At 41.8% G+C, this 27107-nt stretch overlaps 1 protein-coding gene across 3 annotated transcripts in view; it reads left to right on the forward strand.

Moving 5' to 3' along the window:
* ARHGAP10 (Rho GTPase activating protein 10) overlaps positions 1 to 27107 on the forward strand; it is a 250505-nt gene that overhangs the window by 126681 nt on the left and 96717 nt on the right. For all 3 annotated transcript variants that reach the window (XM_081134741.1, XM_081134742.1, XM_081134740.1), the window contains 3 exons: positions 6700 to 6781; positions 8970 to 9015; positions 11016 to 11081. In XM_081134741.1, the coding sequence (XP_080990867.1) occupies positions 6700 to 6781; positions 8970 to 9015; positions 11016 to 11081 (194 nt within the window). The remainder of the gene's footprint in view (positions 1 to 6699; positions 6782 to 8969; positions 9016 to 11015; positions 11082 to 27107) is intronic.

Genomic DNA, 27107 nt, shown 5'->3' on the forward strand with positions numbered 1-27107 from the left:
ATCTACCTCTTCATAAACAATATAAGAACCTTAAAACTGTAGACTTCTAATTATCGCTCTTTTGCTTCTGTGCCCTTGTTTTATATATACAAATATATTTATATTTTAAATATTTTTAATTGACTTTTAGAGAGAGAGGAAGGGAGAGGGAGAGAGAGAGAAACATTGACATGAGAGCAAAACATTGATCGGCTGCCTCCTGCCTGTCCCCTACCTGGGATTGAGCCCACAACTTGGGCATGTGCCCTGACCGTGAATCGAACCAGCAACCCTTCGGTGTGTGGGGTGAGGCCCAACCAAGTGAGTCACATAGGCCAGAGCTGTGCCCTTGTTATATTTTAATTCTGCCTACACTATGAACCCAATAATACACCACAACTTTTAATTGATGAAATCAATAATCAGTAATCTTCGAAAGAAACATAATATTTTACTTACATATATGGGCGTGTGTGTGTATGTGTGTGAGTTTTGGTCTTTTCGTTTTTATACCAACATGTTTATTATCCATCCTGATTTTCTTCATTCTTTTCTGTAGAACTGATTTTTTATCTTGTGCCATTTCCCTTAAGTTCCTTAGGCTAAATTAGCATGAGCATTTCTTATAATGCAGGTTTGCTGGAGGAGAATTTGTAATGTTTTGTCTGTTTGAAAATGTCTTTATTTTGCCTTCATTTTTGATGAATATAGAATTCTACATTGACGGTTCCCCCCCCCAGCACTTCAAAGAAGTCATTCCATTTTTCTCAGGCCTCCATTTTTTCCCTTGGCAAGTCATCCGTCTTTCTTATTGTTCCCCTGTATGTTGTCTTTTGCTTTTGCTACTTTTAAGATTTTCTTTTTATGATGTGCCTATGTGCGGTTTTCTTTGTTTTATCCTGCTTTGGGCTCATTGAAGTTCTTGGGTTTGTGGATTGATAGTTCCTATCAGTTCTGGAAAATCTTAGCCATTATCTCTTCAAATAGTTCTGCTCCATTTTCTCTTTCTCCACATTCTGGGGTTCTGATTGCATCATGTTAGACTCTTTGATACTTGTTTCAAATGTACCTGCAAGATTTTAATTTATGGAAGTGACAAGATGGTGAGGCTGATGCCATTGGAAGAGAATTTTATTACTTAGCTTCCAAGAGAAGAAGCCACGCCATGCCACACAGGGCCACGTGGGGAAACATCATGTTTTGGTTGGGAGTCAGGATTGGCTAGTTTGCATAATATTGGTGAGACCTGGGGTATAGGGCTGGATTTTGGTTTCTGGTACCTGGCCCTGGGGTGGCTGAGGGCAGGGGAAATACTGGCCTGATTGGAATTAGGTAAAGGGAATGGTTGGTTTGCATACGAATGGTGTCCTCCTCAAGTCTTCATCATTGTTATTTTATTTTCCATTCTTGCGTATCCATTTGTCTCTCTTTAATAGTTTCCATTTCTTTGCTGAAATTCCCTTCAGTTTTTGCAAATTGGCCACCTTTTTGAGGTTTCCGTGGGATCTCCCCCCCCCCCCCCCCCCCCAATATCTGGACTATTTCTGTGTATGGTTCTCTTGACTGCTTCCTGTCTTGACGTTGGGTTACATTTTCTTGCTGCTTTGCATGCCTTGTAATTTTTTTGGTTGAATTCCAGATATTGTGTGTAAGAGAACTAGAGAGACTAAAGTGAATAATATTTATGCCTGGTAAAGGGCTTGTCCATTTTCTCATCAGGCTGCTCACGTTCAGGGCTGTTGCTGCAGTTGGTGTTGAGCTGATTCGGCATTGTTGCTACTTCAGCTAGCTTTTATTCATCGCAGGTTCGCCTGATTTGAGGATGCCTTCAAAGCCTTCTCCAGAAGTTCTCCTGCCCTGCCCTTCATGCTTCACTAGCACACACACCTCAGGGCTTCCCTTTCAGCCCTGCTGTCGAACGGATTCTAAAACAACCCACTATCCCATACAAATATATGTAAGATTCTGTTAAAATTCTCTTTTCCCCGTCTCTGGTGGCTTCCTCTTTGTTCAGCTGCTTCACAGAAGATGAAAGCAGCTGTGGGTACCCGGTGTGTTTGTCTTCTCTCTCAAAGAGAGGGCTTGCAACTTTCTGCATTTTGGCTCATTGGGTGTCTTTACATCTTCAGTTCTCAGATCGTCATTAAAAACAACACCAACAACTATGATTTTATAGGTTCTCCATCTCGGAAGGAAGTTGTCTTAACAACTTTCTACATTCTAATCAAAAGCAACAGTTTGCTAATGATTAAGGGTGGTTGTGTTTTTGTTGTTGTTGTTGTTTTATCTTTATTGATTTCAGAGAGAGGAAGGGAGAGGGAGAGAGGGAGATAGAAACATCAGTGATTGATTCAATCATTGATTGGCCGCCTCCTGCACTCCCCTGACCGGGGATCGAGCCCTCAACCCGGGCATGTGCCCTGACCGGGAATCGAACTGTGGTCTCCTGGATCCTAGGTCGATGCTCAACCACCGAGCCACGCCTGGCCGGGCTGATTAAGGTTTTGAATTCACTTTTATTGGAGGGTATAACCCTGCTTCTGACTATAGCATTGCTTACTTGCTCTATTCGAAACATGTTTTTGGTGGACAGAAGAAAGAAGTTTATTATAAAGTCTTGACTCTTACTAAACAATCAGGCAACATGCTTTGATCTCTGGGAAAATGTATGATTCACAGATTTGTACTTAAAATTTTTTTTCCAGCAACCCTTATGAGAAACTGATTATGACATCAATATTTCTGTGACTTTTAAAAAGTATTTTGTTTGGTTTTGGCACTTTCCCCTTCTCATAGTGACATTTAATACAGGACCTGTAATATGCCGGTTTGACTTTTTTTTTTCCTTTCCAACACTCCTCTTAGAAGAGTGTTAGAATACTGCTGATTGTCACCGCCATAGGTTTGGTAACTGTTTCTTAATTTTTCCTCATAATTTCTCTGTTTACAATAATGGCTTATTAGTGGATATGTCATAAATGTCTTGAGGATGTTTGTCTCCACTCTTAGACTTTTGCATATTAGTTTGTAAGCTCATTGATCTGTCGTGTGGGGTATAAGGAGTGCACGTCTTCCATATAGATAGAACTATAATGACTGCAGTTGAAAGAATTAATAGATACAGGGTCAAATGTAGAACACAGATAACAGCTCCCTAGACGGCTTCTCATGCCTGAGCCTGCGGTAGTGCCTGGGGCATAGTAGTACCTATTTTTAAATGAGTGAATGAAAACAGGCTGAGAAAGTGATGAGCAAGACCTTGTTTACTAAGCGTTTCTTTCAAGTTTCAGTTATGCTCTGCAGATGATAATTATGGTTTTAAGTAAAGAAACACACTGTCTTGGCAAGTTTCTTTCTTTTGCCTGGTCCAGTTTTTCTTCATGAAGTTTATACCGTGGCCTTTGTGTTCACCACGAATCAGCTTTGCCTTACTGTACGCACAGTGTGAATTATTCAGAGCTCAGTGCCGGGTCCACAGCACATAGTAGGTACTCGAGTTAGTTTGGTCAAAATGAATTATTACATGTGGAAAAGAATGCTGGGTCCTCAGTTGGGCCAGTGTAATAATGCACTGCAGTAAAATTCATCTCAAGAACCCAAAATCGGAACTTTCTCAATTTTACCTCTGGCTCTAAAGGAGTGACCTGTGGTGACCTTAGCGTCTCCATGAATTGAAGACGGTGTAATAGCTGTTTCTTTCTGTACGTAAGTGTGGATGATCTAGCACACTGTTGTAAAATTTTCTCTTCTTTCCTATCCTTATATTCACTGTGTTGTCCTATATATTCATTAACTTTTATTAACAACACGTCTTCATTTCAAAAACTAGAGCATTTTTATAGTTTGGCTTACCAAGGAGATGCTGTTAATACTATAGTTTAAAATGCATCCAGTGTTTCCTAAAGTCTCATTTTTGCTTAATGATTTCCTAGCAATTGATTATTGAAAAAAGAAAGAAACTTGAGAAATTTAAAACGGTGAGAACGTGTTTTTAGTGCACCAAGTTTTATTTTTCCTCCACTAGAGTTTTAGAGATGGGGGCGCAGTAAATAAGAAATGAATGTGAGCAGCGTTCGTGATGGACCGGAGCCCAGCTTTGTGCGGCACTGGCGACTGACCCCTGGAAGGAATGTGTTCCACGTGCGAAGTGTTTTCGGGATCGTGTAGTGTGATGAAGTCTCAGAAAGTGGAATTGTTTTGAGTTACCGTGTTATTATTTGTCAAAATGTGAGCAGAAATAGAATTTTTTCCTAGTAGGTGATATATTTCTACTTAAGCTCTCATCCCTCAACAAGTTTGTTTGTTCTGTGTTGGATTCCACAGAGGGCTCCATGGCTCAGGTCTGAGTCATTGTGCTTGGAGGCCAGTCCTATAATAATACTTTTGTTCTCCTGCCACATCGGCTTTTTATCCAGACGTAATATGGCTGTTTCTTTTGAGGCTTGACAGTTGCTTTTCCCCCCTTGCTTCAGCATCTATAATTACGGTTCACAACTCTTTCAGTTCTTTCTTATTTAACACTTCTCCTTGTGTTCCAAGTTATCAGAACCAGTCATTCTTTCCCTTGCCCAGCATCTATCTTTGCTGCTCTGTGTGTGACTTAGTTAAGAATATCCAGCCATCTGCTTGTAAATATTATTTCCCTTCACATATCAGTGGAAAACCTTAGGGGAAAACTAAAAAGCACAGGGAGTTTCATCAGGCTAAGTGTCTGATTCCCTGAGGAAGGGCGGCCTTTGGCCCTGAGGACCAAATGTGAAGGAAACAGACCCAGTGGTTAGCAGCTCTGTCTTGGAAGTAGAGTTAGGATGGGGTGAAAGTGACTTTCTGGTTTTGTAATAATCAATATGTATTTCTTTTATAAATAAAAATGTAATCATTATACTACCTCACACCCATTAGGATGGCTACTTAAAAAAAAAAAAGTGATACCGGGCCGGGCGTGGCTCTGCGGTTGAGCATCGATCTATGATCAGGGGATCGAGGTTTGATTCCTGGTCAGGACACATGCCCGGGTTGCGGGCTCGATCACCAGTGCGGGGGGGGGGGGGATGCAGGAGGCAGCCAGTCAGTGACTCTGTCATTGATGTTTCTCTCTCTCTCCCTCTCCCTCCCTCTTTCTCTGACATCACTAAAGATGTATTTAGAAAAAAAAACAACGAGAAAAATAACAGGTGTTGGTGAAGATGTGGAGAAATAGAACCCTTGGGCAGCTGCTGTGGAAAACAGTATGGCAGTTCCTCAAAAAATTAAAAATAGAATGACCGTATGACCTAGTGTGAGGAAAACTCTGGTTATTCCTACTTACAGAATACTTCTCTACTTCGGTGTTTGGGTTTTGCACACCATGCAACTCTCCAATTCTCTGTGGAGACCAACTGAGTATCCTACAGCTTAGCTCATTCTGACACTAACCAGAGTTAGTGCAGACCCTACAGATGAGGGGCTCAGTCCCACAAGACTGCCCTCTCCCAATCTGGGCGCCATCTGCAAGTCAAGCCGTCACCTGTGCTTTTGGCTGACTGGTTATAAATTGAGGATGACCATCACTCTCTTGGGTTCAATAATATATTGGGATGTCTCACAGAACTCGGGAAAACAATTTATGTGCTATTGCCAATTTATTACAGAAGAGGATATTTTAAAGGATATAAATTACCAGCCAGATGGAGAGATATGTAGGGTAAGGTATGGGGGAAGAGGCTTGGAGCTTCCATGTTCTTTCTGGGCGTGCCACCCTCCTAGCACCTCTGCGTTCACCAATTCAGAAGCTGTCTAAAATCTTAGGGAATTTTATGGAGGCTTCATTGTGTAGCAAACGATTGCTTAGATTATTGGCCATTGGTGATTGAGCTCAATCTTCAGCCCCTCTCCACGTCCAGGAAGGGTGGGAGGGACAGAGCTTAAATTTCAAATTTTCCAATCATGTGTATGGTTCCCTTGGCAGCCAGTCCCCATCATGAGGCTCTTCAGGAGCCCCCAGCCGCATCGTGTCATTAGTGTGTAAAAAGATACAAGGATTCCAAGGTTTTTTAGGAGCTGTGTGCCAGGAAGTGGGATCAGAGACCAAATATATATTCCTTATTATGTCACATCCAGCAATTCTACTGCTGAGTGGATACCCAAAAGAATTGAACACAGGGTCTTGAGGAGGTATCTGTATACCTGTGTTAACAGCAGCATTGTTTACAGTAGCCCAAAGGTGGAAGCAACCCAGGCATCCATTGAGGGACGAACGGATAAACAAAATGCATACAACGGAATATTTTCCAGCCTTACAAAAGAAGGAAAATTCTGACATATGCTACTATATCCATGAAAATGGAGAATATTATTCCAAGTGAAATAAGCGAGTCACAAAAAGACAAACACTGTATGATTCCACTTATAAGTGTTACCTAAAGCAGTCAGATTCATAGACTTGGAAAGTAGGATAGTTGTGTGGTGCTGGGGGGTAGAGGGGAATGGGGAGCTGTTTAATGGGGACGGTTTTAGTTTTACCGGATGAAGAGTTCTGGAGCTTGGTTGCTTAATAAATAATGTGCTCAGCAGTGCTCGACTGTACAGTTAAGATGGTAAATTTTATGATGTGTATTTTATTATAATTAAAAAATTAAACAAAACAAACACCAGCTTAGTCACCACCATAAAACATTAGAAAGTAGAAAAGGTTTGTTTTCAGCAGCCGCGGGGTAACCTGATCTGCTCGGTGTCTTGCAGGCCCGGCGTCGCCTTGACCATGCAGGCCTTTTCGGAAGAGGAGAGGAAGCAGTGGCTGGAAGCTCTGGGTGGAAAAGAAGCTGTAAGAATAATCAGTGGTTGAGTTTGATTTCAAATCCTTTAGAGTTGACTCGTGTTCATTTTTATGTTATTTTCATTTTATAGTATTTTTAAAAAGTTCCCTGCTGAAACTAGCACTTGAATTAATCTGGGAAGTGTTCAGTATTCTAGTAATTGGGCTTGAGGTAACAGCAGCGCACATGAGATTGGTGTCTCATTATTTTTTATTTTTCATTTTTTATTTTTCATGACTTTGCTGCTCAGACTCGCTTTGCTTGGGGAAGTCACCCAAATTCTCCATTTCGTCTTTCCTACCTGACAGTCCTTTGGGTGATGAACACAGTAAAGGCTGGCAGTTTATTTTGCTGTCGGGAGGTGCAGTAGTAAATATGAGGCCCGGCAGGCAGTGCTGTAAGCGACTGCTGCAGTTACGGTGCTTGATTGAACAATTTGTGGGTTAGCTAATGGAATACTGTATATGATATTATGCAGCCTCAGTGAGTGGGCCTCTGTATTCAGATCCGCTTGAGGAATAAAGTCAGGGCCGTGGATCTGGAGGCAGAGAAATTCAGTCTGGTTGTCACTTTATTCAAGCACTCCTTTCATTTCAGTGAGCTGGTAGCCTTTGGGTGTTGAGAATTGGGCAAATCATGTGTTGAATTGGGGACTTAGGATAATTATAGAAAAGACCATAGAACCAAACTCTGCTTAAAGTATTGTGGCTGAATAAATTGCCAGCGCAGGTACCAGGTAGGCTCATCTGGAAAGCATTTGCCATAACAGTAGGGTTTTAAAAAAGGGAAAGGGCGTGGTTTGCAGAGTGCAAGAGGGATCATATATAGTAAACAGAGGTGTCAGAATAGAGCCTATGAGTCGGACAGTGTTAAGGGGTGGTAAGGGGAGCACATTGATGAGAGTGTAGCGTGTAGTGGCAAGGGGGCTGTGCAGCAGTGCATGTGCAGTCTTGTGCTGTTTCAAAAATGAAAACCCGAATTACACATTTTAAGAGTAGATTCTCACCAGGAGAGTGTATCACCCTCAGAAGTCGTGATCAAGTTTCTGAATCATTTTATTATATTTATCTACATTTAGCCTCCATAGTTTTATTTCCATCTGTATATTCTTAATTTGTCTTTGAAATTTAGCTGGGAGTCAAGAGTACTCACAAGAATAGTTACTGAGATTGGAACAGGTTAGATTAATCCCCTTGTAAAGACAGTGCACCGACTAGGACTTGCCTCCCCAGAGAAGAAGTGCTTTGGAAAGTGAGTTTGCATAGAAGATCACATGATTCAGCTTTTGAGAAATGAATCTGTTGCCAAAGGCAGTCTCATCTTGAAGACATATATCAGCCCTTCTTCAGAGTAAAGAGCCAAGTAATCAATTAGAGATACACAGATAAAGGCAAATCTGCAGAAAAAATGAAGTCCTGCACCACATACATGCACCATATATACTCTGGGGGTCCCCTAAGATTACAGTAGAGCCGAAGCATTTCCATTGGCTGTCGTAGCCTTCATAACATATCCCATGTTTGTGCAGATCCTTTGTAATAAACCTACTGTGCCGCCAATGGTATTAAAGTATAGCACTGCCTACAATTACTGTAGTAGGCCATAGCATCTAGGTGTTCGCACAGTGACAGTTGTCCAACGATGCATTTCTCAGAACATTCCTCCTTTGGTTAAGTGGCACAAAGCTGTATTTAGCTGTGTCCTTATGTGGCAACAGTTCAGGTATTGCATATTTTTTTTGCAGGCGCTGTATATGCCTTGCAAATAATGGGGAGGCACTAGAATTCTTAGAGGCAGCCTGGAGCGATCACCTATCTATTCAGATATGGTTATTTAAATTATGGGCCAAAGTCATCTCTTTCTCAATTAAATGAAAAGCAGATTTTTAGAAGTAGTGGTAAAAAAACAACAAGCTTCATCTTACTGATTAAAATGCAGCAATGTCTTTGCCATCCCAGAGTTGTTGGGCTGTGCATTTCATATTTGCATGAACTTTCAAGAAGTTCCTTAAGAATCATGTTCCCTTCACCTTGTCTTTGCTCCCTCAGTGAGAGACAGAGTAGACTGATCTACATTAGAGCACATGATGGCAGTTCACCAATATCAGTGTCCTTTTTGCTCGGTCCTAGGTGTGCCTTCTAGAATCATTTTTATTGATTTGTTAAAAATATTTTCCCCTTTTTTCTCTCTTACTAGCTGTTCCATAGTTTTAATAGAGCCATCATCCCAAGACCAGAAGGAGGTAAGTGCTAATTTATAAAATGGACTGTTTGCCTCCCTTTTCCATGAGTGCCCTTGTTTTCATTACTGACGTCAGATTGTTGCTGGGTGCTCACTCTGTGCACCCTCTCTACGCTAGCCCTCCAGATGTTGTATGTATTCTGTCTTATCCACTGGGGACCTGTTCGGATTCTCCTCGGCTGTTGTAACTTTCATTGATCCCATCTCTGAGCATTGAAAAAAAAAGAAGTCTTTCTCTACAATTACTTTCTCTACAAAACGCAAAATATGTTCTCTATAATTCACTTGGATATTTATTCTTATAGCCATAAATGAACACATAAGTTTCAGGTGTGCATCTTTCAGCTTCCTAAGTTGTAAGTTCCTATTGGTAGGAGCTATTAGGTCTCCTGTTTGCACCCCTACCCCCCTCACCCTCACCCTTGACATCCTTTATCCTTAAAGTCTCTGAGTGTGGCTACACAAATAATATATCATGGCGCCTTAGAAAACAACAATGGCCAAACAGATTCAGATCCTCTGTGACAGTGATTTTCACGTGCGTTGCGTGCACTAGAGGAACATGGAGTGCTGCTTGGCTCTGTGGTCTGGATTTTTACTGAGATAAACAAAAAATATGATCAGATTTGCTAGATTCTTTATGAATTTACTTTTGATATCTTTGGAGAAATTAAGACTGCATTTATCACATGTCCATAGTTGGGGAACGTTATGTTGTATAACACAGTTTCAAAGTTACCGTGATGTGCATTGCACTTGAGCCAATGCTTGAGTAAAAGACGTGCTGGAAATCGGCAGTGCGCCAGGCAAGGCTGTACATGCACCGGAGCATCTTCCTAACCTCATTCCTCCCGCCGCCTCCTTCCCCTGCCCTCCTGGCTTTCTCCTTTCCTCCTCTCCCTGCCTCCCTCCCTCCCTCCCTCTCTCCCACTTCCCTCTTTACCTACTTCCCCCACTTTCCCCTTTCCCATTTTCTTCTCTCCTTCCTTTTTTTATTTATATAGAGAAATAGTAACGTGCCTTTAAAAAAGAAAAGTTTTGCCAAGCAGAAAGAAACACTTGCATTTTCTAAAAGGTTGTGAATGGTGGATCTTTAAACAGCATAGCACTGCCCAATTTTCCTCATTAAAATTCTCTTCAAGCTTAGCATTAAACGTGCAAAGTTTATATTCATGGATGGTTCATGCTGTCCCCGCTGAGAGCCAAGAGTTAGCATCACTGTGCCTAGTTCTAAGTACAGACTAAAGTATTTGCTTTCCCTGTTTTCATTTTCATTTTGACACAAGAATTGTCTTTTATTAGGAGTTCAAATATGCCAGCCTAATCCATAGGCAGGAGTTTATATTAGAAAAAAACAACTGTATTTTCAGAATAATCTTTTCTGCTACATGAATCATGTATTCTAAATTCATTGGGAAAACAATAAAATATTAAATGCTTAGAGCATGGTATAAAATATGAAATTCTTTTTGATGCTCATGACCCAAATAATATTTTAAAAAAGAGTATCTTAAATATTTTCCCCTAGGTTTTAAAAAACCATGTGTGTTATTTTTCCAACTGTCAAGTAATTTAAAAACCTTCCCTCATATATAACTTTTTAAAACCTTCACTCGTATCTAATTTAAAAAAGAACCTCAGCTGTTATCAGAACTTTGGCAAAATGTATCTTAACTATTTCCAGATAGCTTCCTCTAAAAGTTTTTATCACTTTTTCCCCCACTGTTTAATGTAAGTTATAGTTATTAATATAAATATTGTTTTAAATTATAAATTTATTAGTACTGATAGTAGATGGCCTACTATTCCAGTAAGCTCTCCTCTAAATAATGAGATTCTCATTGTCATTATTTAAACAGGGAATACGTGGCTTTTGGCTTTCTTTTTTTAAATAGGAAAATAAAAAATAAACTGAACTTAAATGATTTTTCCTGTTTTTGTAAGGAAGGGAAACATAAGTAATTGATTGTGCCCTTCATGTTTTACCACTATTTCTTTTAGGTGCCCAGTTGGATAAGATGGGATTCACAATCCTCAGAAAATGCATCAGTGCGGTTGAAACACGAGGTAACATGATTGTCTGAATCATTTTATTCATGAAAGGCGACAGGTATGTGAAATCTGAGTCATTTAAAATGCTCATTGCATGGCTGAGTGTCTTAAAGTGAAATACATTAACGCAAGCGCACATTCTCTGTGCCAGAGACTCAGTTGTTCATTTATTATGACAGGGAGGGATTTTTTAAATTCACATATTCCTCCCCTGCACTGAAAAGTCAGTGCTGAAGGGAGAATCATTGGAGGAATCAGAAGCGCTGGCCTGCCAGTCTTAACCACTTTTAGTTCTCGCAGTATTAAGATATTCCCATCTTCCATTGTCATGTTGGCCTCTGCTTAGGAAATAAGCTTCATTGGTGTCTGATTTACATATAATAACGTTCACGGATTTTAACAATACAGATCGATGAGTTTTGACAAAGGTATACGGTTGTAGAACTACTACTGCAATCACAGATTGCTCTCTGTCCTTAAAACTCCTTTGTGCCTCTTTGTAATCAACCCGTATTCCCTCCATCGCCCTTGGCAACCTCTGAGCTGCTTTGTAGCACTCTAGTTCTGTCTTTTTTTTATGTAGCATTTTATATAAATGGAATAATGTAAGTATGTAGTCTTTTGAGCCTGCCTTCTTTATTTGGCATAATGCTTTTGAAATTCATCTTGTTGGGTGTATTCTTAACTCACCTTCTTTTTATTGCTTGGTAGTCTTTCATGACATGATGAACTGAATTTATTTATCCGTTCACATGTTGATAAATATTTGGGTTGCTAATCCTTTCCCCAACCACAAGCTCACAGGCATTTTCTTTGTAGTCCCTGAGGAAAAATAGGGCTCTGGCACTCTGCAGCCCATTCTAGTAGACTTCAGAGGAACTAATATTGAGTATGGCAAATAGGCTTTTTGGAGGTTGAATTTCTCTTTGTTACGAGACCTGGTGAAGTATGGAGATATTGGATACTTAATTCACTTTCAGACATGTATATTCCTGGCCTACTTTGGATGACTTAGTGAGATGAAGTGTTGGCATTCATGTTTTCTGTCAAGACAAGATCTTTGCCATATGCCAGCCAGGACTGCTGCCTGTGAAGTTAGAGTGCTGGATATGAGCTGTTCTATGATTTGGGGATTTGCCCATCAATTATAAAGGCCCCAGCCACGGAGAGCCTTTTCTCCTCCACTCTCTCCATAAGCAGTCCCGGGGTTGCAATTCAGGCGGTGACAGTTTTCCTTCATTTCCACCTGCACTGAAGTGGAGCTGACAAATTTCTCCATTTTCCCAGTGCTTCAAGAATTTCCAAACTTCAGAAAAATACTGTGATTTTTCATGTCTCTCACTTTCTTATTCCATGTTTCTGTTTTTCCCGAGCCTCTGAAGAACCTTAATTGTATTAGTTGCATGTTTATTATTTTGATAAATTCTTTCCCTAAAAGATACGTTTTATACGTACTTGCTTTTTCCTGAACTGATAAAAATCTGTCTAGGACTCTTTCTGATGGATATGTGTAGCTTTTTGGAATGTTACGTACTTTGAATAGAACATACAGGGTGGGGCAAGAGTAGGTTTACAGTTCGTATGGAAAATAACACAATAATAAATAATACAAGAACAAACTCTGTGTTTTGTGTACTCGCAACTGTAAACCTACTCTTGCCCCACCCTCTACATACTGGCCTCTGTATGTATTGAATGTATTTTTATTATAACTATATAAGTTGTTGGATGTTTTTAACAGAAGAATGAGCCTACACTTTTTTAAGTTAGGTTTTCCCATTTAAATATTTAAGAAAACATATTTTTTCAAATCTTCTGTTCTCTAAGGGCTTCCGCTACTAAAGCCTTTTGTTTTTTTAATGGATTAATAGGCTAAAAATAGAGTTAAGGAATCAACCGTCAGATGATATTATTAAAAATGATGAGACACATTAGAGAATCTCTGAGGCTTTTATGCTAAATTTGGAAGTTCTTCCAAGGAATTGGGTCTTAATGATTTTTCCCCGAACCAGCTGTAATGGCTATTGATATTTTTTTATGCTGCAGGTGTTGTTACCTCACTTATTTCATCAGAATAAAGCTGGTTTATGTTCCTATAACAAGAAACCCACGTCTCTGTGGTCTAAAACAACAGGATTTACTTTTCATTCAGGCGTGGGTAGGAGAGCTTTGCCTGTCACTGATACCTGGGCTTAAAGCTGCCTTTGTAACCGAATCAAGTGAAAGTTTCCTGGTTGCCCTGCCAGAGGGAAGCAGCTCCGGTGGGCTTTGGAGCAGCGAGTGGTTGCTCTGGTTTTGAAGTGAGTTTTAGTTGCTCGCAGCTAATTGATCAGAAGTAGCCAGATGGCTCCTCTGAACCCCAGGAGTCTAAGTAGCACAACCCTCCCAGGAGCCTGGGAAACTGGTAGGGAGTGGATATGTCTGGTCAGTATACAGGGTGTCCCCCCAAAATGTATACACACTTTAACAGCTAATAGATCAGTTTTGAAAATGAAATGTATTTTAATAAACACCGCCTTTGTAATTATGCAGTGTCTGTATACATTTTTTTGTGACACCCTGTGTTAGTGAGTCTACATGCCTAATGACCAGAAGCAATTAATGAGATCTGGTTGAAGAGTTATTTCGGATCCCTGTTTTCAGTGTTTTAAACATGACTATCATTGTTTGAAAACTGCCTTTTCGTATGTTTTGGTTAAAGCAGTTAGGATACCCTTTTTCCTAACATGCTCTTTTAAAAATGACATTTGGCATTTTTAATTTTATTTTTATTTGTGACATCACTGAAATATCGGACGGATGTCTGAAATTTACTGGAGTCCTCAGCACACTAAGAAAAGGTAGCATATTTTTAATGTACTAACATATCTTTGATAATGTATATGATGTATATAGCTTCAATATAATATATGGCATTCGTATAAGTTAAAATATATTAACATGTATAAATAATATATATTAACATACATAGATGCTAATATAACTTAGCCAGGGTGAGGCTGTTTAGCAGTTAATTGACTTTTGAGCTGACAACAAATCCCATTTCACTACAATATCAACATCAATTAACGTACTCTCTTTTCCATAGAGTCCTTTGCTCATGAAATTAGGGCATGTGTGGGAGTGAGATAACTGATCTTTCATCCATTTGCCAAATGTTTGTTAATGGTATGCACCAGCTCTTAATGGATCCAGGCCATCTGACTACCACTAGGAAGTTACTGCTCATGTGTACCACGCCCAAAGACCGCCCCAAACAGTCTTTCCCAAACATTGTTGCACATTGAAATCATCTGGGATCTTTTAAAAAAAAAAAAAAATTTGTGATCCATGGTAGGCAAAACGTAGAGATTTGCAAGCCGCTGAACTGTACTGGGTAGCAAAACCAAAGTGCTCCTACAGATTGCAAGGATTTGAATGCCTGTTGATGGGTTGTAGAGTACTTGATGTTAATTGAAGACTGTGTTTAGAAACAGGTTTCCGTAGATTTAAAGGACAGGAAAGCGATTTGGCATTTAGAGGAACCTCAGCAAAGATGTATGGACAAAACAGCTAAGCTTTGGAGAAAACAAAGTAGATTCAGGTACTCGGGCATTTGCACTTAATTGCGAAGGAGCTGGCTGAGAGAGTAGCGGACCGCGAGTCACAGGCTCAGAAAGGTAACTATGAGTGTGGGGGCCACGTGTGGGAGGACTTCATGCGCAGGAGCCTGGGATTCCGCCTGGGCTGGATGTTCCATAGGGGAGGCCGAGTCAGCAAGATACAGATTCCGTTGGGGTCAGATAGCATGGACACATCAGAGTGATTTAGCAAATGAAGTAGTTGTCACGTTTAGCAGTTGGTTGTACATAAAGGCCAGGGTTCTGCAAGGAATTTCACCTTCAAGTTTTAGTATAGAAAACAAAGGATATCAAGGAAACTGAGAGGTCAGTGGCAGACCTGACGACATATATCAGGATCACCAAAGGAGCCTCTTGAAAATGCGGAGTCCAGGGTTCAGTCCAGCTCTGTTGAATCAGAATCGTTGATGGCTGGGCCTCTGCTGTGGACAGTGAGAGGTCCAATGAGAACAGTTACGCGGACGGAGGGAGGCATTTGCTTTTAGAGGATAGTTGAAGCCACAGGGGCTTTCCTGAGAAAGCAGAGCTTACCCAGGGCCTGGGCCATGAATCCACAATGGGTACATTCTACGCCTTTGCTCCTCCGGGGCCTCTGAAACACCAAGGACTCGGGGCTCCCCTGAGGACCCAGCATGTAAACCGAGTTCATAAGGATGACAGGGAATTGTCCAGGCGCATGGATGTCTGTGTCAGAAGGAAAGGTTTTGGCCCAGGAAAGGGGAGGAGTTCAGGTGTCGATGTTTGAAAGAACGCAGTGCCCCTGGGCCCTAACTCCTAGGTACGGAGAAGAGATGGATGCTAGAAGAGAAGGGGTGTGGAGATGGGTGGAAAAGGGGATTAAGAAATACAAACTTCCAATTATGCGATAAGTCACAGGGATATAAAGGGAATATAGTCACATATAACTGTATGGTTACTAGATTTATTGGGGCGATCACTCTGGAAGGTATATAAATGTTGAACCACTATGTTGTACACCTGAAACTAATGTATGTCAACTATAATTTTAGAAAACTAAAAAAAAAAATTAAAAAAAACAATAGAGTCATTGGGCAAGACCAGAGGAAGGACAGGAGAGGACTGTGGGAGGAGGGGCGGCACTGGGTTACTTTTCTATGACTTGATAAGCAGTTGTCAGGTTTAAGCTCCAGAGTGGTGCAATAAGATGGGCATCTTGGAAAGATTCTTAACCTCTGGGACCCTTAATTTCTAAAAGAATGTAACTAGGAATTTCATTCATGCGGTTATCTCCATGCATGTTTGTGAAGGTGAAAGAGCTAATTTTTGTACCTAGTAGATATTCATTAAATGTGTCTTTCCCCATCTTCCCCCTGAATTCTTTTAATTGTGAAATGCCCATGTTCCTCCTTTAACAGCTATACTGCATGCTGGTAATTACATTTCATATACTTAGCTTGTTTCTGGAACTTTACCCTTCCCTTAGAGTGGAGAAAATGGCCTCGTTTTCAGTTGCGTCTTTTCTCACTGTAGTCCGTGTCTTGCACACATAGTGAGCACTCGGTGAGCGTTTGCTTTCTGCTTGCATGTTTAGAGTTTTGATTAAAATGCCACCTTAGCAATATTGTGTGTTCCAGCAGTTTGTAAAATTATTGGGAAGGATTTATTCTTCTGTATGTGGTTGGAATTGGTACTTTCAGATAACATGTAGGATTGGTTTTTCTGCTTGATCAGTTCGTCAGCACCTTTCTGAATTCCGGGTAATATTTTAGACATCGATAGAAAGGTGTACCGTGTTTCATGTGGACGAGTCTTATGGTTTTAGACCTTGGGGATTCACTACCTAATTTCCTTAAGTGAATAACTCCCCTTCTGAAAGAGGAACTGTCTCCCATGCCCAGTACATTGCCTTTTTCTGGAACTCCATGAGGCCTAGTTTTTCAGGTGCTTGCATTGTAAAACATGCAAAAGCCAAGTGAGACTCTTTTGCTGAAAAACTTCTTTTAGTTGCTATTTTTTTAAATAGCCATCGTGATTTAAAACTAAATTTGTATGCCACTTTTGTTTATGAAGTTTCCCTTAAAAAAATCTTCCATATGTGAATAATTTGAATATTCACTTTAATTTCTCGAGTATGGCATTAAAATGTTGGTCTAGGCAAGCTGTCAGTTATCAGATTGAGCCTTGTAACAAGCTATGAATTTGTGGGATAGAAGTATGAAGCCACCTCTGAGATGTGACAGTCTTAGATTTGTCACTTGTAAAAGTGAATTTCTCTTTCTTTGAAAAGTAAAGTTTTAGGTTTTGGAAAAGCTTTCTGAACTTCGGTTGAGGATATTTCTATTTCCAGAGCATTTCCGGAATTGTATGGGATTTCAAGATGGGCCTGGAAGATGGTAATAATGCAGAGTTTTGGTATTAATCTTTGTGGGAGGGAAGACGCCCAGAGTGAACTCGCAATATATTTTACCATGATTGCACATTAATCTTAAACTGCCAAGGGCAAATTACGTGCACAATGAAGAAAATAAAGAACAGCTGTCCCCAGGAAATTTTACAGCCAGTAAAGGAGAGTTTTTTGCTTACTGTCTCTTTTTTAATCATAATATAATGGGTGTGAGATGAGTGTGGGTGGATACAAAGGACAGTCTTATGTGGGAGGGAGCTGAAGACTCTTGTGGTGTCTGTAAAAATGCATATGCAAAACCGAAATACTAAAGCAAGTTGGGACTGATTATTCATTTTCTCAGTTAGTCATCTTATTTGCTTTAAGAACAAATAAGTTTCCAAAGCTATTAGCTTCCAGATGAATGGTTGAATAAGATTAATTGACAGGGACAAATGGTTAAACTGTCTTGCTACAGAGTAGGCATGCTGGGTTTTATGTGTTTGGTGCAAGTTTGGATGAGATCCCTGGCATTTTCTTGCAAGGCTCTGAGGCAGTCTTAGCATAGAGGTGAAGAGCGTGAGCTCAGACGTCAGTCTTGTTTGGGAGACTTATTAACTCTGCAACCAAGTTAGTTCCTTAACCTCTCTGTGTCTTGATTTTAGGGGCTAATGGTAATATCTCCTTTGCAGGGTTGTTGTGAGAATACTTGAGGCATTGGCGCATGTTGAGTGCTCAGTAAAAGTGAGTTGCATATTTAGAGATAAATCTATTAAGCGAGGCCAGTCCTTATTAAGTAGACCTGTTATTGCTTCAGGAGTCTGGGGGCACTGAGAAACTTTGTTTTGTTTAAGAAGAGTCATTTATGTAGGGAAACAAATTGCCTGAGTTTACTGTAACTAGTAACTTTATGTGGCTCTTGTAACGAGCAGCAACAGTAACTGCGGTGATGTTCAACCTTCTGTTCAGTGTCCTGTAGACACTGGAGCGGCAACTTGGCCAGGGGACAGTGAAGAAAAGGGGAGAGGCTCAGCCAGCAGACCTGGCTTTTAGATGATCTCGAGCTGTCCAAAAAAAGAGATCCTTCAAGATTACCTAAAACTGTTTTCGTCCCTCATGCTGCAGCTGCTCTGAGAGGAGATGGCAGGTGGCAGCAGGGGGACACCACCGGGCCTTTTCTCATGTTCCTGTCTCTTTAGAGAAGGTTTGAAAGGAGCCTTACAGGATGCAACGGCCAACTTTTGCCTTGACTTTGAGTCTCTTTGCTGATTTATAGAAGTGAAATTTTGTAACAACTTGCACTTAAGCTACATGAATGATGAATCTGAAAATAAAACGTACCTTTACTTAGCTGTCCCCTCCATCCCAGCGTCTTTAATACTTGCCTGTTCCTGGGCATGCACATGCTACATAGGCTTTCGTCAACATGTTTTGGGTGTTTCCTACGGGAAAGATATTGGAGGAAAAATTGGTGGTGATATGATTCATTTTCTTAAAGATCAGCTTCAGTCTGCTTTCAAGACGGTGAAGGCTTTGAGAGTTTATGCTGCTTTTATGTGAACAAGTTATTCTGCTGGTAGAAGACACAACTGCACATAAACCTGCTCTTTGCTGGAGCGGTGGTGTCTGCCGGCTCTGGGGGCTGCGGGCAGAGGCGCGGGTGGGGGGTGCGGCTTGCGCAGGTGCTCCGAGCAGTGGCGGCCAGTGCGGCGGGCCCCGGGGCCGTGTCTGCCTCGGTCCCCGGGCAGTGGTGCGACACTGACGGGTTTGGCAGGGGTGTGTTCAGGTCCCCGACAGGAAGTGGAATGGATGGAAGTGGGGTGGCGGGGGAGATGGTTGGGTTTTAGAAACGATCCGGATAAGAGATGACGGAGCTTTAAACTCCAGATTGGCAGTGGAAGGCAGGGGTGGATAGGAGGAGAGGTGGCGGAAAAACAGTCCTGTGACCTGTTGGTTGTAGGAGGTCAGGGAAAAGTAGAAGAAAAAACGGGCTCGAAGCTTTCCAGCCAAGGCACCCGACAACATCTTGCGCCAAGACAGAGTGCGCAAGAGGAGCAGCAGGCTGGGAGGCAGTCGACGCTGGGCTGGTGTACCCCACATTCCGGGCGCCCGCGACGGTTCTCTCGGAAGTAGAATGAGGGCAGCAGGAGAGGTGGGGGCATCGTTTTCAGAGCGGCGAGGAGGTTCTGAATGTCAGAAAGTCACTCAGGTGGATGGTGAGGTAAGAAGGTAATGGAGCGCCCTGGTTGGTTTGGCTCAGTGATTGGAGTGTGGGCCTGTGGACTGGAAGGTCCTGGGTTCGATTTTCGCCAAGGGCACGTACCTCGTTTGCAGGCTCGATCCCCACCCCCGGTCAGGGTGTGTGCAGGAGGCAACCGATCGATGTCTCTCTCTCATCAATGTTTCTCTCTCTCTCCCTCCCTCCCTTCTGCTCTCTCTGAAAATCAATGGAAAAAATATTGTCAGGTGAGGATTTCAAAAGAAAAAGGAAGGTAATGGAGCAAAGGGAAGAACCTTTGGGGATCTTTGCATTTAGGGAATGAGGGGCAGAAGGCTAACGGACACACAGGATGCGGATGGGTTTTGCGGTTGTGAAGGCCCGAAGCCAGGTTGCACAGGCCATCCTTCCTAGGTGTTGTTCCCACCTGAACCCTACGAGACGGGCATTTCGCCTGGTACTTCTCCATTTTATGTGAGCCTCTGAAGTGAAGGTACGTGATTTGACTTGCATGAGACTCGGAGCTAGAAAGCAGCAGACTAGAGCCCAAATCCAAGGCTGAGCTTTTAATGCCAGTGCTTTTCACCGTAATGAACGCGAGGAGACAGAGGCTCTACAGGCTGATCTTCTGAGGATGTTGTCGATGAACAAATAAAGGGGAGACAACGGTTCCAGAGAACAGAGGTGATTTGAAACTGTAGACAATAGGAAAGGGTGGCGGGAGGGAAGATTTACGTATCTCTGAAGTGCTCTTCTAGCTTTGGGGATGAAGCAGTTCTTAAGTTACACCTACCTGCCTCCTTTCCAGCGATCACGGGCCTCTGCAGGTGCACCCTTGGTCCAGGAAAGAATTGTTTGCTTTGCTGAGAATTTCTGTAGCGCTGTGGGAAGTCCCTTAGTGGAAGACATCACGACATTGTGGAATCTGCATCTGACAATATTTTAAATCCTAATATGCAGCATTTTCTGTTTTTTTCTCGAGTGTTTCATGTACTCTAGCTCCCAGACCTTATGCAGCTCAGTAGATAGTTGAGCAGACCTATCTAATTTATTAGGCTTTAAGTGCATGTAGGAGTGCGATTTAGAGCATGTTCAGGGTAACTAAACAGAGGCTGGGAGATAATCCTCTCCCTAACGCTCACACTGTGAGGAGAGGCTGAAGGCCTCGTTGAATGAGTTGGGGCTAGAGCCTCTGTTAAATCCTGGGACAGCAGGACATCTTTCCACTGGGGGGAAGTTTGGGACCCCAGGTGTTACAGAGAAAGAGGAAACTTGTTGTTATTCTGTAGGTCTTCTCTAGCCCCAGTCCAGGCAGCCTGCCTGCTGGCTTGGGTGGTTATACAAGGAATAGCAACAAGTCTAAGGGTTTTCTGATCTGAAGCAGAAATACCTTCTCTTGTGTTCGTTAGAGGCTGGAAGTGAGGCCAGCCACACAGAGCATTGGGAATAGATACTCCATTCTGACCCTAATACAACGGTAGAAGCTAATAAACCAAACGCTGTCTGTATTTGGGCTTGACTTTGAGATGAGACTTGGAGTTACGTCTAGATGTGTCCGCAGAGTCCTGAAGTCGTTAGTACTTCCAAAAATACTGGGTTGGACCTGGACTTGGATCTTTGCCTTTTGCTTTTTCGATATTTCTCACGTAGCCTGGGATGGGAAGCAGTAACAGAAGTAGATGTGGTGGCACAGCTGTCCTCACGGGCCAAGCCGTTGGATTTCTGAGCTTGGTCTCTGGTTGGCTTGGCTGTGGGAAGACTGGTTGAATGAAATAATAAGCCCTTTTCCTCAAAGTGCCTGGTGGTGGGGAGGCCATTCATCATGGCCCATATGTGGATTCATATGAAGAGAGCCTGTGAAGGCCACCCGAAAGGGAAAGCAGCACTTTACAGGAAGGGAAAATGCAGATTGGTTCCTGGCAGATAGTAACTCTGTGTAATGTTTTTCTCTCCGCTGCCCAAGTAATTATGATCCAGGGAGGGGGGAGGGATTCCAAATGTTATTGGTGAACAGGAATTTTTTATTTTCCATGAGTCATTCATATTAAATAAATGTTGACTCCCTTCCCAACATGTGCTTTGCTTTATGAAAGTGGGCTGTGGACTCTGTGCCTCCGTTAGGATGACTTTTATATTTATTCTGCCTAGCTATTTTGATATTACTGTTGAATTTTATGCTCAGTTAAAAGCTTTGGGCACGTACCTCGGTATGTGGGGTTCATGCAAACATTTTACAAATATTATCTCCTTTAATTTTCACAACAGCCCATTCCATCATTAACCTCACTGATCAAGTAAAGAGGTGGAGACACGGGGAGACCCAGTAACTTGCCAGGTCATATAGCTGGGAGGTGGTCAAGTTGGAAGTTTCCAGGCTGTCAGTAACCTTAACCTGTAATAAGTTATATCTTACAAACCTAACACATTTGTGTTTCCAGGATGTTTTTTTTTGTGTTTTTTTAAATGATGGGACCAACATCTACAGTTTAAAATGCTATTCACTTTCATTTTGAGCTTTTCATCTGTGTACATTTATAAGCTTCTACCACTCCCAGGGCTTAGGAATCACCTACCCTGCTTTTTTTTTTTTTTTTTTTTGTATTGAGTGCATTGTATGTATTAAAAATAATGCCTCCTTCTTCCAGGGTTTTAGAATTCTGATTCCATAAATACAATACCTTAAATGTATGATGTTGAATGTTATGCCCCTTTGGTAGAATGGAGGAATCATTCTTGGTTCTGTCTGCTTATATTTAAAAATAATTTAATAGAAACATACATTTTTGATAGAGCCTTAGAATGTTATGAATTGCTCAGTATCTTGGAAGGATGTCTGTGTATGAACCTGTTTATTTTTATGTAACTCAGCTCAGAGGATAGCCTGGGAAGTGCCACCAATACTTAAGCAGACATTTAAACATAGTGTCTGTTGAGGATTGGTTACACATATATGCGGAAAAACACACTGTGAAATTTTTTTGGAATTCACCCGTGACCCAAAACAGTATTCATGAGCCGCCTCATTGCTTTTCTTTGAGTCGCCGCCTGTATAGAATACAGTTTTTCACCTTTTTGCTTGGTATTTTCTCACACATTTTCCCTGATCATTTTACCAATAGTGCATTTTTTTTCTTTTATCTTTAAGTATTTTTCAAGATTGGTTAATATTTATAACTGTATATAAATATATAATTCTAAAACATATTTACAATGATACAATTTTATGCATGTTAATCATGTTTGTTCATCCCTTAGCCCATAGGAGAACTTGTCTCTGTAGTGCTGGTGGGATATGTTAACTTGTATTTGTATTTATCCATTTGTATAACACATGGATATATATGCCCGTGTGCCTTATTCATAATGACATGTGGCAGACTTCTGATGTAAATCCTGTGAATGTGCGTGTGAACAGTAATGACCTTTCACCCCTGTTGTCAACGAGCACAAGTGCAAACAAATGATTTATCCCCTCCCCAAATATTGATCAATTGCCTCATTCTAGGGCAAGCACTCGGCTTGTTACTAGATGAGAGCTGAATAAATGTTAGTTTATAGACCCATGGAAGTCGTTCACTTATTTCTGTAAAATCACACACCTGCAAAACTTTAAAAAATACTTGTGTGCCTGTTACTATTGGAAGTGTTATACTTTCCACTCTGAGCCTTACCCCTTCATGTTGTTGTATCTGTGTTTTCTAGTTACAGATAACCTTTTCTGTCTCTCTTAATTTTCTTCCCATATCCCTTTACTAATCAGTCATTACCTTGTTATTCATTTATTCAGTTCATTCACTAATTTTACTCAGTCCATTTGTTAAGTGTATACCATGCGCTGAGGACCATGCAGGGTATGGAGTCTGTTTCTGAAGCCGAAATGAAAAGGAGAGGAAAGGCTTTGTGGCTTAATTGGCTGCATGTTGCTTTCTCTTTTCATTTTAATTCTTTGTAATTTTACCTGATATCTTCACTTTATTCTACCGCAGTGCCCGAAATACAGTCGGCACTCAGCAATTCCTAAGAAGTTAACAGGAAATTAGATGTTACATGATTTCCAGCCTGTTGTCTTCTCATTCATTCCTGGTTTTGCCTGCCTTTCATTTTGTGTTCTCCGTTTGTCTTTCTTGTGTGTGTGTTTCAGTGGCCTGTCTTCTCTTCTGCTCCTTTGAACTCCTTCGTTTTTTTCTTCCTACCACATTGACTTGCCAGACGTTGCTTCCACCTCTGTTGTTTCAGTGAATGCATCAGCTGTGTTAAGTGTTATTTTCTTTTTGTATCTAGTGCTTTTATTGTCCCAGATCATCTCACTTGCCCTGGTGCTTCTCCAGCCCACTGACGAGGGCATCTGGGTGTCCCCTGGTGGTCAGCAGCTCCACGAGGTGTTTTCCGGAGCCGAGTAGACTCTTGTTGGGCTCGTCATTTGGGTTCCGAGAGGGACAGAGTTGGGCAGAGATGATGATGAAACCTGACGCATTCCTGCTTCCGACCGTCCTCCAGCAAGATCTGGGTCGTGTCCTGTGACGCCGCTGAGTGAGATTGGAGGAGACAGGTGGTGGGAAGTCAGACACATTTGATTTCACTTCATTTACTTTGCCCAGGGACAGCTGTCATCACCCACCTGCCCATCACAGTCGTGGAGAGCACCTCCCTTTTCTTTACTACGGATCAGAACCAATCTTACTTATGAAAAGAAAGGGAAACATTTTGGCTTGTAAACACTTGGACCAGATGACACGTTTTTGTTAAAAGTTAGAGAGTGTTGTTGTTAGGATGTCGATCAGTGGACCTTGATATCCTGAACAAGTTTTTAAAATTTGGATACCTTAAGTTTTCATTTCCTAACTGTAATGTTTGTTTTGACCCAAGTCCAATCTACATCTGTAGTTCTAAATTAATTTCAAGTCAAATCAACCAAGGCATGCCTATTCTGCGCCTAGCTATTCTACTAAAAACAAACAACAACAACAAACAAGGTTGACCTGGTATCTTTCCAGGTCAAATATCTGTGCAATTTGGGAGAGACTGTAGAATACAGGTCTGCAGTTCTTAATATGAAAATACTGAAGTTGGATGTGTTTCAGAATTTATATTTAGATTTCCTTTTCAATGTAAAAAAGGTAATAAGGGACGTATCGTCTGCAGTATGTAACATCTCCAGATAGGTTTGGTGTGGAAATTACTTTTAACAGTGAAATATGAATATTCACACTGAGTCGGGAAAATAAACTTAACTGATGTCACGTCAGACATTCAGATTGTTTGATTTTGAGAACTGCATAAGAGATTGTGGGTTAGTTTTAAAATGTAACCAGGTGTTAAAAGGAATTAATCATGAGTCACGCTCAGAATAAGGGAATATCACTGTGTGTCAGGAAGATGGGCTTTTACCCGGTTTTGAAGGTCTGGATGGAACTTTTTACTCATAATTGAATCTTGGGCTGGTAGACTGGCACCTGCCACAAATTTGATGAGTAAAATATTTGACAGATGTGTAATTTGTGAAGAGAAGGGAAAGAACTTTCCTGCCAGGGGAGACTTCCACCTGAACGTGGCCGTGGAGGAGGGAATGCCTTTGGGCGAGTCAGTGGTCTGCCCTCATTAAGGTGAAGACTCTGCAACGCATGCGGGCAGCTGAGGTCCGGGCCTTATTGGTGTTTCTGCCTTAGGTACATGCTCCGCTGAGGCGTTAGGACTTAACTGGATGGCTTACTCTTAAACGGGGATAGAAGAGATCTTGGATAATCAAAGAGGAGAGGTTTGAAAGATAAAAATTTAGAAAAAAAGATGTCCAGGATGGATTCGGGATGCATGCGTTTCCTGCGAGGGTGCCCTCATGAATGTGTGTGCATCGCATCTAAGACTTGACGCAGCGGAGGTTCCTCTGAGTTTGAAGAAAACGCGGACGCTGACCTGTTGAACCTGGGAAAGGGACGGGTGCAATCCAAGAGAATTTCAAAATCCTAATACTCGGTGACGAGAAACGGCCATCCCTTTGGCTGAAAGAGGGAAATTTGAAAGAGAAACTGGATGTAATAAGCTAAACCCGCTGGCATGACTTGTCAAATTGGGTGGTTTATGTTCTTTAAATGTCTTTATTTGCTATCTTTTGTGTGACGTATGTGTTTATAGATATGAAGTGTGTTCCAGTTTTCTTAGTCCAGAGCGTCTAAGAACAATGTTACGGAAAATCTTACATGACATGAGTGTATGTGTTTTACGTGCTTTTCTACAAAGTTTATTTAAATGTCATTTTAAAAAATACACGCTGTGCTGAGTAGCATTAATTCCCCTTGCACCTTTTATTATGCATTAGCAATTACCTCCACTTCTCTCAGGATGATGAATTTGAACTTGATCAATGATCAGATAGTAATTACCAGCACAGAGTGATTATTGTTGCGGAAGTAACATTTTTATTTCATGTCTCCCTGTATTTCGGGCGCTTCTCACAGGGGCACGTTTGTTTGACTGTAGAATGTGGTTTGCTCTTTTGGCTTCTGGCACCGAGGTCAGACTCTTTTAGGTCTTTTTGAATAGAGTAGTATTGGCGGGGGGGAAAATCCTCCAGCATTTTAAACGGCTTGCCATCGCCTTCTGGCCTCTAGGAGAAGGAAGGGAGAAGCTCAGTCTTCCCTCCTGTAGTAGGCTCAAGCTCTGATTTTTGTGTTTCTTGACAATTTTCTTTTTTCCAACTCCTGGCAGAACGGACCTGCATTTTTTCTCTGCTCTTGTAGTCAGTGAGCATCTCCCATCAGGAGGGTGTCTCTCTGCTACTTTTGATTCTTAAACATTTTTTTTTAATATATCTTTATTGATTTCAGAGAGAGGAAAGGAGAGGGAGAGAGAGAGATAGAAACATCAATGACGAGAGAGTCATTTATCGGCCGCCTCCTGCACGCCCCGACTGGGGATGGAGCCCGCAACCCGGGCATGTGCCCTGACCGGGAATCGAACCCCGATCGCCTGGATCCTAGGTTGACGCTCAACCGCTGAGCCACGCCCGGCCGGGCTACTTTTGATTCTTTAGTGTTCTGAATAGACCTGTCTGGACTGCAGGGTTATAGCCTTTGCTCTCTGGTTCTTGGCTCTGTTGAATAATTGAGAGAGAAGGTTTATCAGTTTGCTAGGGTTGCCCTAATAAAGTCCCACAGACTGGGTGACTTAACCAGCAGGAGTTCATTCTCTCACAATTCTTGGGGCTAGAAATCCAAAATCAAGGTGTCAGCAGAGTTGGGTTCTGCTGAGGCCTCTCCCCTTGGCTTAGAGATGCCTCTCTGTGCCTTCACGTGGTCTTCCCTCTGTGTGTGTCTGTGTCCTTACCTTGTAAGTACACTAGTCATATTGCATTAGGGCCTATCCCCATGGCCTCACTTTTTAATTACCTCTTTTGAAGACTTTCTTTCCAAACAGGGGCACGTTCTGAGGTACTGTGGGTTAGGGCTTCAGCGTAAGAATTTGGGGGAGGGAGACACAACTCAGCCCCTAACAAGCAGACACATTGGACATTTGAGAAGCTCTAAGGAGAAATAAGTAAAAGGCAAAACAGAGAAAAAGTAGGAAAGGAAATACTCATTTTTGCGAGGAATCGTGAAAGCGTTCATGTGCGTGCAGTGCTTTTTCGCCGACAGAACACGTGCGGGCATCATCTCTTTGCCCTCCCATCACGGCGCCGCGGGTAGGATGCTGTCTGCGACCTCAGACTCGGCGCTTTCCTGTCTGGCCCAGGGTCTCAGCTCAGGAGTCACTGAGCTGTGAATTGATTCCAGTTCTTGAGACTCTCTCTAGTATTTTTTCCATCACCCCAGGCTGAGAGATAAAGAAAGTCAGCTCTCATGGGCAAATTTCATGGCCTGTTTGGT

Source organism: Miniopterus schreibersii (genome assembly GCF_964146895.1).
Source record: "Miniopterus schreibersii genome assembly, chromosome: 4".
Taxonomy (NCBI): domain Eukaryota; kingdom Metazoa; phylum Chordata; class Mammalia; order Chiroptera; family Miniopteridae; genus Miniopterus; species Miniopterus schreibersii.